The sequence below is a fragment of the Schistocerca americana genome, chromosome 3, assembly GCF_021461395.2.
Source record: "Schistocerca americana isolate TAMUIC-IGC-003095 chromosome 3, iqSchAmer2.1, whole genome shotgun sequence".
In the NCBI taxonomy this organism is placed as follows: domain Eukaryota; kingdom Metazoa; phylum Arthropoda; class Insecta; order Orthoptera; family Acrididae; genus Schistocerca; species Schistocerca americana.
Window position 1 is genome coordinate 745,147,643 of NC_060121.1, and position 16,757 is coordinate 745,164,399.

Below are 16,757 nucleotides of genomic sequence, written 5' to 3' on the forward strand. Positions count from 1 at the left end.
CATTGTCCTGTTGGAACAGCAAGTTCCCTTGCCGGTCTAGGAATGGTAGAACGATGGGTTCGATGACGGTTTGGATGTACCGTGCACTACTCAGTGTCCCCTCGACGATCACCAGTGGTGTACGGCCAGTGTAGGAGATCGCTCCCTACACCATGATGCCGGGTGTTGGCCCTGTGTGCCTCAGTCGTATGCAGTCCTGATTGTGGCGCTCACCTGCACGGCGCCAAACACGCATACGACCATCATTGGCACCAAGGCAGAAGCGACTCTCATCGGTGAAGACGACACGTCTCCATTCGTCCCTCCATTCACGCCTGTCGCGACACCACTGGAGGCGGGCTGCACGATGTTGGGGCGTGAGCGGAAGACGGCCTGACGGTGTGCGGGACCGTAGGCCAGCTTCATGGAGACGGTTGCGAATGGTCCTCGCCGATACCCCAGGAGCAACAGTGTCCCTAATTTGCTGGGAAGTGGCGGTGCGGTCCCCTACGGCACTGCGTAGGATCCTACGGTCTTGGCGTGCATCCGTGCGTCGCTGCGGTCCGGTCCCAGGTCGACGGGCACGTGCACCTTCCGCCGACCACTGGCGACAACATCGATGTACTGTGGAGACCTCACGCCCCACGTGTTGAGCAATTCGGCGGTACGTCCACCCGGCCTCCCGCATGCCCACTATACGCCCTCGCTCAAAGTCCGTCAACTGCACATACGGTTCACGTCCACGCTGTCGCGGCATGCTACCAGTGTTAAAGACTGCGATGGAGCTCCGTATGCCACGGCAAACTGGCTGACACTGACGGCGGCGGTGCACAATTGCTGCGCAGCTAGCGCCATTCGACGGCCAACACCGCGGTTCCTGGTGTGTCCACTGTGCCGTGCGTGTGATCATTGCTTGTACAGCCCTCTCGCAGTGTCCGGAGCAAGTATGGTGGGTCTGACACACCGGTGTCAATGTGTTCTTCTTTCCATTTCCAGGAGTATATATATATATATACTTTTTTTTGTTTGTTTGTTGTGCCTGACTATAGACAAGGCACGAAAACGTCCGTGAATGAGTTTCTTGGTTTTGAGTGCACTTACGAAAGAAGTATAAAAACAACTGTGAGAGTTACTGATTTATGATGCTTAGTTTGCAGTCAGTTCCGAGTATTATTAGTAGCTACGCTCCAGTCCCTTAACCTAGTTACAGAAATTCGAATCCAGACGCATTACCTATTCCATGCTGTAGCAGCCGTGTCTTTGGGATGCCAGCTATGGTCACTTCCCAGCCCACTTAAGGATCACATCGGTTCGTCTTCTTCCTGCTGGTACTGTAACTGAGATTTGGCAACAAGGTAAGGTATGTTTGGCAACTGTGTGATGGACGAGTTACGTCCTAGTGTGCCCGGAATTGAGATACAAAGTTCACTTGATTTTTCCTGTCATTTCTATAGAATAATCTGAGTTGATATCGCTTGAGGTAAATTTACGGTTTTCAGCCCAGGAAAGTCGTTGCACGTGGAAATCGCAACTTATTTCGTCCTTTGAATAGCAGTTACAAGTTCTAGCCACTATTGGCCTCGTAAAAGGAAGCGCAGAGACATACCTGTTTGCAAGTTCTGTGGTTACGTGCTGAGCTGTGAAAAAGCGTCTGTTATGGCCCGCGGTTCCAGTCTCGCTGAATGCAACGCTTTTGCCCGTTCTGTGAAAGAGCTACAAGCAGTGAGATCGAACATCAATAAGGAAATTGCGAGAAAATTCATTCGCCTCATAGTGGAACGGTGAAAAACTGACAATGCCGACAAGCAAATTTTGGGTTTCTAGGAATACATAACTTTATTTATGAAATTCCAGATTTCCTTATCTCTTGAGTATGACACAGCATACCAATTAAACATAGACCCAATCGAAATCTTAGTGAGTACTATTTTACTAATTCGTGCCGATAGAGGCACACTTGTGTACAGATATTCAGTTTTATTAAAACAGACTTTTGTAATAAGGTGATGGTGTAGTTTTACTTCGTTTCATATAATACAGTGTACAAATTTCGTAAGATTTCCTTTAGTGTTGTTAAAACAATAGTTAACAAGAGAGAGAAATTAATTATCAACGATATATGCTAATTCTCTGATGATGTCTATAACAGTCTGACAATGCGCATTCATTTTATTGATTCCATGCATGTAGAACACTTGTTCTGAGTTAAAGATGTCAAACAAGGTTTGAAGAAGAACAAAATGCAACTACCACACGACAGCTAATATAGCAAATCTTTTCTGACGTTTTTTGTCATGATGCGCTCTCCCCATATATAATACAAATGTTTCGAGATGCATCTGCTGCCTGGCCATCTATTACACCTGAAAAGAACAAAATGTCACAGAAATTAGCCCTTTTTCCACATGCGACTATTTTTGGTTGAGAAGTGAAGGCAATTATTTTCAATGTTCCATTGGATTGATAACTTCAGCAGACAGCAGAATTGCGTTTCAAAAAATGTAGCAGAGAATGTACTTGAACTCGAGACATCTTTTCTACGGTACACAACACTTACCGTCATGTTACTAGCTGACACGTAGCTCCAGAAGCTCCAGAAGTCAACAACAATTCTGCCAGAACTTATGCATTCCACAGTGCTGTGAGATAATGCATATGGCCGGATCTAGACTTCAGAGAGGCTGACACTTACAGCATTTCTTTTACACTGCACGTTGTTTTCAACAAACAGATAGCGCAGTAGAGTAGCTCAAGTGGAAAGGAACACTCCCTTTTTACATTTCTGCATCCTACACTGTTGGCAGTTCTGTATAGGCGGCAGTTACGTGATTTTATTTCGGTGATTACAAAACAGAGTCGAATGTATGCACTGGGTAGCCAAGGCAGCTAGTTCATGGAGATTTGGTCAACCAAGTAAATGAATGCACTGAACATGCTGCAAACCACTACAGGGAGCCAGTGTGTCAGAATTATCATCCAGTGTGGCGCAACGGGGTTACAATAGAAAAAGAAGTCACAGAGCAGAGGATTTGGTGGTCTGTTGGATTGATGATAGGCTCATGTACTTATGGTCTGGGTTCGAATACAATTTCTGCCAATGATTTTTGATAGGGAGAGACAGCTTTTATTCTCTTCTGGTTACGCAAAGTGAAGAAGGTATAATGACATTGTGGTCTGAAATTCACATTAAACATGATATTTCTTCTCTAGCAAGTAGACGTTGGTTGAACCACAATAAAGTCAGGAGTGGCGACATGTAGAAACTCTATCATCACTAACCTTTCGTATAGTAGTTATTTATCTCTAGTGACGAAACAAACGCTATGTAGGGTTACAGGACACCTTTAACATCTTTTATTTGAGCTTGTGTATGTCGATAAAATTGGTTCTGAACTGGGAATGCAACTCAGACCGCCCTTAACGCGGAATTTGATCCCTTCGCGACCATACAGCTCAGCTACAATTTGTTGTTTGTTCAGACTGTAGATTCTCAACATCTCCACATATTGTGCTTGACTGGGCTCGAATCCTTTCCTGGCACTAAGGTTTTCATTATGTATTACGAAGCTCTAGTAGGAGAACACCTATCTGCTTGTGGATAATAGTTTTGATTTGTAATATATTTTCATTCGTTGTCAACACTAACGATATCTGACGTTTTTGACTCCCGGTGAGACACAGAACTATTTGCGAGATCACTGTAACTTCAAGGATGTTATTCCGAGCTACTGGTGGAGAAAAATTCCGTAGCTGACGTCTGTTTGTGTGTAGTCAACAACGATATGTGTGGGGTTCCATTCCCAGTCAGCACTGAACTCTTCATCATGTTATTTCTAGTTCAAATATATTCACATGTCTCTTCTGGTGTAACAAACACATATTTAATGTTTATTTTCTCTAGAATACAACAGAGATAGGTGCCGGGTTGGAGTCCTGGGAAGGAATAAGTTAATGTTTCGTTTCGTCATTTCAGTTAAAGCATCTAGCTACTGCCGAAAAAATCCGATATGTCACAGTTGATTGTGCTTCGATAACAATCCGATTAGGTTCTGGGCTGGAATTCCTAAGCAACACAATGCTTTACCTCAAATAATTTCAAATAAGTTACTTGTGAAGAAGCAATATTTCACATCTCTACTAGTTCGTTAACAGGGACAATAGATGCTGGGTAGGAAATCGCAACCGTTAAAAAAGATTACATTATGTAATTTAAAGTTGATATTTTCTAACTGATACTGTCTAAAATCGAGGTATAACACTCTCTGTATGCCCAGTCAGGAATGACTGTTAGTTTCCGTTGGTCACAAAATCTTTACGTAGTCTGCATGACCTGGGTTTGAATGCATATGCAGAACGAGACGGTTCGTCGTGTCATTTGAATTTCATACATATTCTCAACTAGCTGCTCGTGAATAACTTCAGGAAATCATTAATACGATGAACTTACTACGTGCGTTACGTATCTGAAGTAATAATGAGAGTAATATCATTTCAGGTATGTCATTTATTGCAATAAATGTGAGCTTACAAGCCTTAAGGACAGTCTTATCTGTGATAAGGTGTTCCCTGATATTTGTAGTATCGTGGTATTACCTTACATCTTCAGTTATTGCGATACAGAGCAGTGTTTTCTAGTGATGACTTGTTGGAACCATTTTCAATAGCCAAATGACTGTACCAAGGTGCGATTAGAGGACCTGCTAGACAGCTGCGTTATGCAGGTTGCATGTGAATAAGGCGAAATGCAATTCAGGTCGTTCCGATACTTTTGAGCATGACTACGTGAAAACTGAGAGTGAGCGTCTACTGTTCATAGCCCTAAACGAAAGCAAGCTGCGTCCAGAGAATTACGTCCATCTGCAAGTTGCAATTGCGAACGATGGAAGTGTAAAACCAAAAACATTAGGTCAGATGATCAGTCTCCCATTGTCGTTCGTAAATAGTCTGAGGTTCGTCCACGAATACATGTCTCCCATATAAGGACCTATTGTCGAATAGACTTACTCATTATCTTCAAGTGGAACCCAGCCTGAACGGAGATCAGGGAAGAAACTATGGTGGGGCCGAAACCGAGAGACCGCCACAGCATTGGTGCGCGACTTTTTAAGATTAAAATGCAAAAGCTGGTGGCTCTCCTTAGAAAAAGGCAAGTTTTTGGTGACTCGCCGTGCATTATGTATTCCATTCAGTGGATAGACGTGGCTTGCCTCATGTGCACTTGATGCTGTGGTTAAACCAGAAGTTGCGGCCAAATCAAATAGATAAAGTGTTATCAGAAGAGGTGTCTCACTCCAACGCGGACAAACAGCTATAACAGGTCACTAAAAGCCTAGTCCACGGGCCATGCGGAGTGCTGAACCCTACGTTCCTGTGCATTAATGACGAGAAATGAAACAGAAAGTATCGTTGGGCACTGTTAAAAGAGACCCAAACGGATGAAACGCTGTAGAGCGCATGGGGAGTCGTGGGTACGTTCGCAATGAAAGTGAGATTTGTGGTGTAAGAAGTAGTACTGGACAACACCTGGGTCGTTCCATACTCATCACTTCTCTCCAAAGTATTAAATGCCCACGTTGATACGTAGTTTTTTTTTTTTAACTCGGTTGAGGCAACTAAATGCATTCACCAATACATAAACAAAAACAGTGACCAGGTTATATTTATTGTGTAACAGTAGGGTCATGCTAATGTTGGTCCAAGAGACGAAGTGCAGATGATTAGAGCGGGAACCTATTTGCATGGCAGATTTGGGTTTGTCGCTTCACGACAAGCGCTCGACAGTAACATGTCTAGTTGTGCTCCTTCCCAATGGCGAGTGAATGTATTTCACTGAGGCCAATTCATGCGATCGGCTAGGGACACCACCCACTATCGTCATGATCGCATTTTTCCGTCTGTGCCAGGTGGACGAACCTGCCACAAACTTTTCTGTACGTCGATGTGCAAAAATATTTCACTTGGAACTCGTCACGGAAAGAATGGAAAAGTCATGTGCATGGTACCCCGCTCGGAGGTGCACAAAGTGTGAAGGCGTCAGATACAGGGACAGAATTTACACCGTGCATGTAACACACACTTTAAATGGTGTTGTGTATAATGGCTTGTGAGCCGTGTCTGGGGTCCCGTCAATTTTCAGGCACTGAAAACAGTCGATAGACAAGAAAGGCCACGTTCCAGTAAGCTTGTGAGGCAATGGTACTTTCGTAAGATGATGGCCACTGGAACATTACAATGAACCACGCCGTATTGTACCAATCATCAGCTGAGAGAAAATATAAAACAGCATTATCCAAAGAAATTGCGCGTCAGTACCATGGGACAGTACAGACCAGAAACTACATATATTTTAACGAAGCCATGAAGTTTACTGACGAAAAAGTTTTCAGCGTGGTGGGAAAACCGCTATATGATTTCTGCATGCACACCCCACAAAGAGCGGAAGAGTTGTTCACTGATTTGCTAGCAGTAGCCGGGGAGGCCCAAACTGATGAGACTGAGTACATGCAGTTGCCAAAGCAAAGGGTCATTTTTCAATAAAATTTTGAGTCGCGCGTATAACGGAGAAAGTTATCTTCATTTCTTGGACGCACCATGAGGCAATGGCAAGATATTCTTGCTAAATTTGCTGATGACCCAGTTGAGCAAGGACAGGAATGTGGGGCTAGGTGTTTTATGTTCTAGGACAGCGACGACATTGCTCGGTGGAGGAATATCTGTCCACTCGGTGATCACGCTTCCTCTGAACCAAAGCCTGAGAGACATCCACGGTAACCGAATGTTGATGGGTGGTGTCGTTTCCTTGCTAGAAGGTGACTTCCGCCGACGCTTCCGCTTATTTAGTACGGCAGTGGGCAGACGACAATCCTTGCCAATATGGGAACTAATAACAAGTTCACAGCTTGCAACTAATATGAGCGTACAACTCAGCAACGACCAAGAGTCTGGGTTCTATGTTCAATACCTCTTCGAGATCGGCGAGAGCCACGTGGCAGCTGTTGCTAAAGGCCTAATAAAATTTGAAAGCCACTTCTGCAATGTTTTAAGCCCGGAAGACAACCTAATTAATTACGTTTTTCCAAGATTTCATGAAAATTCGAGCAACGGCGAGTATTTATGTGAAAGAGATGTCATGGCGCCTAAGAATGAATCGATGGGAAACGACAATACAAAAACTATTGCTCAATTACCTGGTGGGGTGACCACGTCGATCGATACAATGGTGGCAAGAGATGACACAATTCATATTCCCAAACCATTAGAGCTGTCTGGGATGCCGACCCACAAATTGGTGCTGTAGGTGAGCGTGCCGGTATTGTTGAAACAAAATGTAAATGCAACACCTTTGTGCATTGGCACCAGGTTACCTGAGAAGTCATATCGTGCAAATCTCCGTTTTCACCGGTGGAGCCAAGGGAGAGACAGTATTACTATCACGAATTCCCATGATCACAATATTCCAGCTTAAACATTAGCTGTGCCCACTGAAAGTGGCTTTCTCGATCACGATAAATAGGAGGCAAAGGTAAACGATAAAAGTGGCAGGTACTCTTCTGAGCACCCCATCAGGTATTTAGCTTTTCACTCTCTCCATAGCGTTTAAGTACACTGGATATATAGAAAACAAGAAGCTCAGAACGTTGCTTACAAAGTGGTATTGTTGCAGATTTCTGGCTCTCCATACATACCAAGATAATTATGATATTTTCCATGCTATCCATGTCGCAAACAGTCGTGCAATTAGATACTTCCTTTCCTGGCACATTTTGTGCTTTGCTACTGGATCGTGCACAAATTTTTTCCTTAAGCAAAAGAGTGAGTTTTGAGGGACCGATGCTCTGCCACCGTTTTGCTGGGCCATAACTGACTCGCGAAACAATACCTCCAACAGAACATTCCTGATGGTCCATACGTGTGGGAACTAAGTTTCGGCTTTAACTCTTGCTTATAACTGACTGTTAACAGCGTGTAAAACCGTGAAGATCAGCTAGTATAAGACAAATACTTGTTATTGTCCGCTGGAGAGCAATCAATGAACTCAGTGCAAAGTAAGTTTCAGGTATTCAGCTATTCGTTGGCTTGATCGCTATTAGCTACACTGGGTTAGGGTATCAACAGGCGATCAGGACAATAACAAATTTATATCTGAAGGCTTCTTCACATCGATCACATAATGGTGGGAAAACCTGCAGCGTGGCGGAAAAGGAAGTTGTCTGAACGAGTGGTTACAATTGGTAGCTAACTTTTTGCTGTATTAATGGAGGAGGAAGAGTCTAAGGCGTGTCACAACAACCATCACAGTCTTCAGGAACCACGGCAGAACATTTCGGATTAGTCTGAAGCAATTCCACCACTTCAGCATCGTTCCGTCATCAGCTACTTGCTGATCAGGGCCGAGAAGTGCCAAGAGATTATGGTGATCACTTTCAGCATCTACTATAATCAGGTTAGTACCGTACCTCCTTTCCTCTGCTGTCTTTCCTTGTACCTGGGAACTCTGTTCTCAGAGTCACTTTTATTTGCCGCATCCTGTGTTATATCTTCCCTTGTAATCCGTGAAGCGACTATACCGAGGAAACGGAGATTAGCCGATAATTATTCTTCGTACGCGCGAGGGGGAAGTGGAAGGTAGTGATGTGTGTGTGTGAAATCTTATGGGACTTAACTGCTAAGGTCATCAATCCCTAAGCTTACACACTACTTATCCTAAGAACAAACGACAAACGCACACACCGATGCCCGAGGGAGGACTCGAACCTCCGCCGGGACTAGCCGCACAGTCCATGACTGCAGCGCCTTAGACCGCTCGGAAGGTAGTGATGACAACTCACCTTCTCATGCTCATCGTAATACGGCGTGTGGAGTTTGGATGTAGATACACACTAAACAGTAAATCTATTGAATCGAGTTGGGTAAAAGTTACTGTTAGCGGCACAATTTGACAGAAAGAACAGTACATCTACAAATACACTTCACAATGGAAACTGAAAAAAAAACAATGAACAGCAACCAACATTAATTTTAGGTCTCCAGAAAATTTACGTACGTAAGTGCTGCTACGTATGCCTCATCCAGCCGTCCGACAGCTCATATGTATGCCAGTTTCTTACACATGCTACACAGGGTAAGCAGAACATCTATGACCAAAATTATTCACATGAACCAAACACAATCAAAAAAATTGCTGTTAAAAAACAGTACAAAACAGACACCACAAACAAGCTCAGTAACAACATAAAAATGAAAGATTATGGTAGTGCCACCCACACAAGTGGACAACCAAAGAGTCGGAAAATGCAGAGGCAGAACATAAAAACAAAAAAGCAGACCACACAACAGAAAGAAACAAATACTGCACACTAACGCACAATAATATTATTATGAGTCCATGTCTTCCGTCTTGTTTGATGCAGCCGACCACGTCTTCCTCTCCTGTACCAACTTCTTCCTCTCAGAGCAGCAATTGCAGCCTACGTCCTCAGTTATTTGCTGTATGTACGAGTCTCTGTTTCCACCCACATATTTAACCCTTTATAGCTGTCTCTAGTGATAAGGACGTTATTCCGTGATGTCTGAACACATGTACTATTATCGTGTACCTCCTTCTGGTCAGTGTTTGCCACGTATTCTATTCCTCGCCGATTCTCCGGAGAACTTCTTCATTCGTTACCTCATCAGTCCAACCAATTTTCAATAGTCTTTCGTAGCATAACGTCTCTTCCTGTCACGTTTTCCCAAAGTCTATATTTCACTACCGTACAATGCTGTGCTCCAAACGCACATTCTCAGAAATTTCTTCCTCAAATTACGGCCTTTGTATGATACTAGTAGACCTCTCTTCATCAGGAACGCCCATTTTGCCAATGGTAGCTTGCTTTGTATGCGCTCCTTGCTGCCTCCGTCATGGGTTATTTTGCTGCCTACGTAGCAGAACCTCTTAACTTGGTTTACTTCGTGATCACTAATCCTGATGTTATGTTCTCGCTGTTCTCATTTCTTCTACTTCTCATTACTTTCGTCTTTTATTCTCAATCCATATTCTGTTCTCAGTAGACTGTTTATTCCACTCAGCAGATCCTATAATTCTAATTCACTTTCACTTGAATATGTATATCACTCTTGAACCTGTCTTTTATTCCCGCTATTGCTTCTTCGACGTATTTCTTCTTCTCCTAGTGTCCAACCCTGAGATTTGTTTGCAGCAGAGCGCCATTCCTCTCTTCTGTCTGCCTTCCTCTCCATTTCCACGTATACGTTACATACAATGTCATTCATGATCTTTAGCATGTATGATATTCTTGGTCGCCCCGCCGTTCCTTCCCTTAATAGCTCCTTCGGCTATTGTTTCAATGATATTGTTGTATCGTAGGATGTGCCAAACATGTTTGTCTCTTCTTGTCTGGATGTCCCTCCACAGAGATCTGGTTTCCTGTACTCTTCTAAGCACCTCTTCATTTGTTACTTTGTCTCTCCAGCTGATCTTCATCATCCTTCTATAACACCACATCTCCAGTGCCTCTAGTCGTCTTCTATCTTCTCTTCCAACTGTCGATGTTTCACATCCGTATAGGGACACGTTCCAAACGAAAGCTTTCAGGACAGTTTCCTTATCTTCAGACTGATGTTCTGGCTGGTGAGCAAGTTGCTCCTCCAATTAAATGCAATTTAGACCATCTGGTTTCTGCTCGCATTTTCTTTCCAGCTTCTAGCATTCCTTGTGATTTTGCATCCCAGGTAAGTAAATTCCTCTATCACTTCCACCTCTTCTCTTCCAATTCTCATTCTCAGAGGTTTATATTCTGTTCCTGTACTGCATACTATGTTTTTAGTCGTTTTCTTGTTTATTCTCATTCCATACTGATTCCGTAGAATACTTCCCATTGTTTTGAGGACTTCCTCTAGATCTTCTTTTGTCTCTGACACTATAGCAATATCATCTGCATTACGTAACATGTCTATCTTCTACCCATTACTTTTGATCCTTACCTCAGTAGTTTCTCGAACTTGGTCTATAGCTTCCTGGATGTAAGCGTTGAATATAAGAGGAGAGAGAGCACAGCCTTGTCTTACCGCTTTTCTAATATTTGCTTCTTGTTCCTGGTGACAGTTCCTAATCATTGCCACCTCATTCTTATAGAAACCGAGTATCACACGGATGACTTTGTGCTTCATTTTACTTTTCCTCAGCGCTTTGAACATCTCTTGCCAGATTACGTTATCAAATGCCTTTTCCATGTCTACAAAGGCAATATAAGTTGGTTTATTTTCTGTAATTGCTTTTCGATAAGGAGTCCCAAGGTCAGAATCGCTTCTCTTGTTCCCAGTCCCCTTCTGGAACCAAAATGATCTTCACTCAGCGTATCCTCAACCTTCTCTTCAATTCTCTTCGGAACTATTTCTATGAAAATTTTTGGATGCATGTGATATTAGGCTTCGATACTGTTCACATTTTGTAGCTGCTGCCTTCTTTGGTACAGGAACAAAGATGCATTTCTGGAAGTCTGTCGGTATCTCTCCTCTGTTATAGGTTGACCTAATAAGTTAAAGTAGCACAGTTTTCATGCTGTCACCAGCATTCCTTATTAGTTCTGCAAGGATGCCATCAATACCCGTTGCTTTGTTGTCCCGTAGTTATTTTAGAGCTCTGTCAAATTCTTCTTGCAGAATGTCATCTCCCTTGTCATCTTCGTATTCTTGCTCTTCTCTTCCTATTACTTCCTCAGAAAGAGGTGTTCCGGCATACAACTCCTCTATGTATTCTTTCCATCTCTTCACCATGTCTTCACCAAACAGCATTTTTCATCTTTATTTTCTATTGTGCCCGAGAGTGTTGCTTTACGTTTGTTAAAAAACTGGTTTGCTGTTCTGTAGGCTAAATCAGTTCTTCCGTTTTGAATATTTTCTTCCACTTCCCGCACATTTCCTCAAGAAAATTTTCTTCTGCTTCTCTAGCTTCTCTATTGACTAAATTCCTTAATCTTCCGTATTCAGCTTTTCCTTGTTCATCACTTGCGTTTTTGTATAATCTCCTGTCTTCTATAAGCTCAATATCTGCTGTAATCCATTTGCTCTCGTTTTTGGGTTTAGTTTTTCCAGCTACCTTTTCTGCTGCTTTGTATATTAGATATGATTTGATTCCAGTCTTCATTTACTCCACCATGTTGAAATTTTTTAGCTAGGTTGTCTGTTTCGCTTTGCCAGTCCCTCACTTTTCGGTTTTTCTAGTTCCCATTTAAATTTTATGGCTTCTTCTTCGAACATTTGAGCGTGAGTGAACGTTTCATCAGGACCAGGTTAATGGATAGCTCCTGCAGTCTTTTACCTATTTCTTAAAACGTGCGTTCACTACTATGTAATCAATCTGTTCTCTCCTCACATCTCCAGGGGCCTTCCATGCGTATCTTCTTCGTTTGTGATGTTGGAAAAGTGTGTTTGCAACAACTAATTGGTGCCTCGAGCAGAACTCGACTCGTCGAGTATAGTTCGATGTATACACTCCTGAAAATGGAAAAAAGAACACATTGACACCGGTGTGTCAGACCCACCATACTTGCTCCGGACACTGCGAGAGGGCTGTACAAGCAATGATCACACGCACGGCACAGCGGACACACCAGGAACCGCGGTGTTGGCCGTCGAATGGCGCTAGCTGCGCAGCATTTGTGCACCGCCGCCGTCAGTGTCAGCCAGTTTGCCGTGGCATACGGAGCTCCATCGCAGTCTTTAACACTGGTAGCATGCCGCGACAGCGTGGACGTGAACCGTATGTACAGTTGACGGACTTTGAGCGAGGGCGTATAGTGGGCATGCGGGAGGCCGGGTGGACGTACCGCCGAATTGCTCAACACGTGGGGCGTGAGATCTCCACAGTACATCGATGTTGTCGCCAGTGGTCGGCGGAAGGTGCACGTGCCCGTCGACCTGGGACCGGACCGCAGCGATGCACGGATGCACGCCAAGACCATAGGATCCTACGCAGTGCCGTAGGGGACCGCACCGCCACTTCCCAGCAAATTAGGGACACTGTTGCTCCTGGGGTATCGGCGAGGACCATTCGCAACCGTCTCCATGAAGCTGGGCTACGGTCCCGCACACCGTCAGGCCGTCTTCCGCTCACGCCCCAACATCGTGCAGCCCGCCTCCAGTGGTGTCGCGACAGGCGTGAATGGAGGGACGAATGGAGACGTGTCGTCTTCAGCGATGAGAGTCGCTTCTGCCTTGGTGCCAATGATGGTCGTATGCGTGTTTGGCGCCGTGCAGGTGAGCGCCACAATCACGACTGCATACGACCGAGGCACACAGGGCCAACACCCGGCATCATGGTGTGGGGAGCGATCTCCTACACTGGCCGTACACCACTGGTGATCGTCGAGGGGACACTGAATAGTGCACGGTACATCCAAACCGTCATCGAACCCATCGTTCTACCATTCCTAGACCGGCAAGGGAACTTGCTGTTCCAACAGGACAATGCACGTCCGCATGTATCCCGTGCCACCCAACGTGCTCTAGAAGGTGTAAGTCAACTACCCTGGCCAGCAAGATCTCCGGATCTGTCCCCCATTGAGCATGTTTGGGACTGGATGAAGCGTCGTCTCACGCGGTCTGCACGTCCAGCACGAACGCTGGTCCAACTGAGGCGCCAGGTGGAAATGGCATGGCAAGGTGTTCCACAGGACTACATCCAGCATCTCTACGATCGTCTCCATTGGAGAATAGCAGCCTGCATTGCTGCGAAAGGTGGATATACACTGTACTAGTGCCGACATTGTGCATGCTCTGTTGCCTGTGTCTATGTGCCTGTGGTTCTGTCAGTGTTATCATGTGATGTATCTGACCCCAGGAATGTGTCAATAAAGTTTCCCCTTCCTGGGACAATGAATTCACGGTGTTCTTATTTCAATTTCCAGGAGTGTAGATTGCACAATAGAAGTGAAAGACTAAATCCATGTCTTACGCTCTTTTTAATTCGACCACCTCGTTCCTCGTGTTCCATTCATTTTATACCCACTTGGTTCTTGCACATATTGTACACGCATCAAAAAACGTTTGGCATCACCCCAGTACTCAGAACTCCTGAAGACAGATCACTGTGGATATTGTATCACGTACACAGTCCCTTTGACTGTTCAGAGATGACACTGAACCAGACCATAGATGTAAAGAACCATGCATGAGCAGCGCCTATTAGACGGAGGGAGTCAGACAGCCGATCAGTTCAAGTCATTCCACCAGGAAGGAGGTACACAGCTCGTGTTGTCTGTAGTTCAACCATGTCTAGACTGTCAATACCGCGGTTCGATCGCGTCCGCATTGTTACTTTGTGTCAGGAAGGGTCTCAACAAGGGAAGTGTCCAGGAGACTCGGAGCGAACCAAAGTGATGTGGTTCGGACATGGTGGAGATACAGAGAGACAGGGACTGTCGATGACATGCCTCGCTCAGGCCGCCCAAGGGCTACTACCGCAGTGGATGACCGCTACCTACGGATTATGGTTCGGAGGAACCCTGACAGCAACGCCACCATGTTGAACAATGCTTTTCGTGCAGCCACAGGACGTCGTGTTACGACTCAAACTCTGCAGAATAGGCTGCATGGTGCGCAACTTCACTCCCGACGTCCATGGCGAGGTCCACGACAAAGTGCAACACGGTACAGGTGGGCCCAACAACATGCCGAATGGACCGCTCAGGATTAGAATCACGTTCTCTTCCAAGATGTGAGTCGCATATGCTTTCAACCATACAATCGTCGGAGACGTGTTTGGAGGCAGCTCGGTCAGGCTGAACGCCTTAGACACACTGTCCCAGTGAGTGTAGCTTGGTGAAGGTACCCTGCAGTTTTGGGGTGGCATAATGTGGGGCCGACGTATGCCGCTGTTGGTCAAGCAAGGCGCCATAATGGCTGTACGATACATGAATGACATCCTCCGATAGATAGTACAACCATATAGGCAGCACATTGGTCAGGCATTCGTCTTCATGGAGGACAATTCGCGCCCCGATTATGCACATGTTGTGAATGACTTCTTTCAAGACGACGACATAACTCGACTATAGTGGCCAGCCTGTTCTCCAGACATCAGCCCTATAGAACATGCCTGGGGTAGATTTAAAAGGGCTGTTAATGGACGACGTGACCCACCAACAACTCTGAAGTATCTACGTCGAATCGTCGTTAAGGAGTGGGACATCTGGACCAACAGTGTCTTGATGAACTTGTGGATATTATGCCACGATGAGTACAGGCATGCATCAATGCAAGAGGATGTGCTACTGGGTATTTGAGGTACTGGTGTGTACAGCAATCTGGACCGCCACCTCTGAAGTTCTCGCTCTATGGTGGTACACCATGCAATGTGTGGTTTTAATGAGCAATAAAAAGGGCAGAAATGATGTTTATGTTGATCTCTATTCCAATTTCCTGTATAGGTTCCGGAACTCTGAGAACCGAGGTGAGGCTAAACTTTTTTTGTTATGTGTATATTGCCTACCTTTCCACATCTGTTACCCATGTTTTTCTGAGAATTTCGAATTTCTGGCACCGTTTGACATTGTCGTATGCTTTTCATAGATCGACAAATCCTTCGAACGTGTCTTCATTTTTCTTTAGTCTTTATCCACTGTCAACCGCAATGTGAGAATTGCTTATCTTGTGTCATTACCTTACCAGAAGGCAAACTGGTCGTCATTTGACACATCCTCAGTTTTCTTTTGCATTCTTATGTATGTTATTGTCAGCAACTAGGATTCATGAGCTGTTAAGCTCATTGTGCGATGATTCTCGCACTTGTCGGTTCATGCTGTCTTCGGAGCTGTGCGGGTGAGAATTAAATATTACGTAGAACTGAAAACCAACTGTAAAAAATAGCTTTGTAGTATGAGTCCACTTAATTTGAAGGTGCACCCCCTGTTGCCTTAATTAATGTACTGATTCTATTGGGACGCTTGTCATCAACATTGGAAGAATGGGAGCCCACGTAGAACGCAATACTCGCCGACAATGGTCGTCCGGTGCAGTGCAGAGCCACGATTCATCGCTGAACACAATGCATCGCCATTTATTATCAATTCTTTCTTTGTGATCGCAGCATCACCCTGGACAGAGCCGTTTCTGTCGTTAAGGCATGCCCAGTCCGTCTGCTACCAATCTCCGGCCAATGTTGCAGGGAGTCAATTCCTTGTTCTCGGACGTCAGGCACAAATGTGAAGGGTCTACGATGGGGTTGCGGTGGTCTAAGGTGTTCGACCTGAACCTTGACGACGAGTATGCCTAAGCTCATGTTCCCCCACAGGCCCATATCGGTCCACTGACGCATCAGAATGCCCCACATATAAGGATATTGCACTATTCAGCCAGCCGGTTAAATGGGAACCCTCAATGAACCCCGTTTTAAACTTTTTTAGTTGCTCATAAGGCTGTCTCACACGAGTATTCACCTTCTTCGTGTCCTTCGGTGTGACCACTCAAAATCAGAAGGTGTTCACGACCTCTGTGTACCCTACCAGTCCTGGTAACAGCAAACACGAACAAACTGGTGGACTCTGATAAACTTTCTACCTGTGTACGTGTACGAAGTTACACAGACAACCGATCATGTCATGTGGGATTTTTGTCACACTTTGTAACCGATATCTAACACAGATTGGGAGATGAGGTAGAAATCCGTGAATGCCTACTTCTGAAGTGCATTATTCTATGGATGTGAAATGCAAACTATCAGAAGCCCGGAGGAAAAGAAAGTGGGGACATATTGTATTCAAGAACGTTAAAAATTAAGC

The 16,757-nt window shown here is 44.8% G+C and overlaps 1 protein-coding gene across 1 annotated transcript; it reads left to right on the top strand.

Annotated features, from left to right (window-relative positions):
- The first annotated feature begins 6,754 nt into the window (after window positions 1-6,754).
- LOC124606359 lies at window positions 6,755-7,276 on the top strand. Its single transcript, XM_047138341.1, has one exon. The coding sequence runs from the start codon at window positions 6,755-6,757 to the stop codon at window positions 7,274-7,276; it is 522 nt and encodes a 173-aa protein (XP_046994297.1).
- Window positions 7,277-16,757: the final 9,481 nt, after the last annotated feature.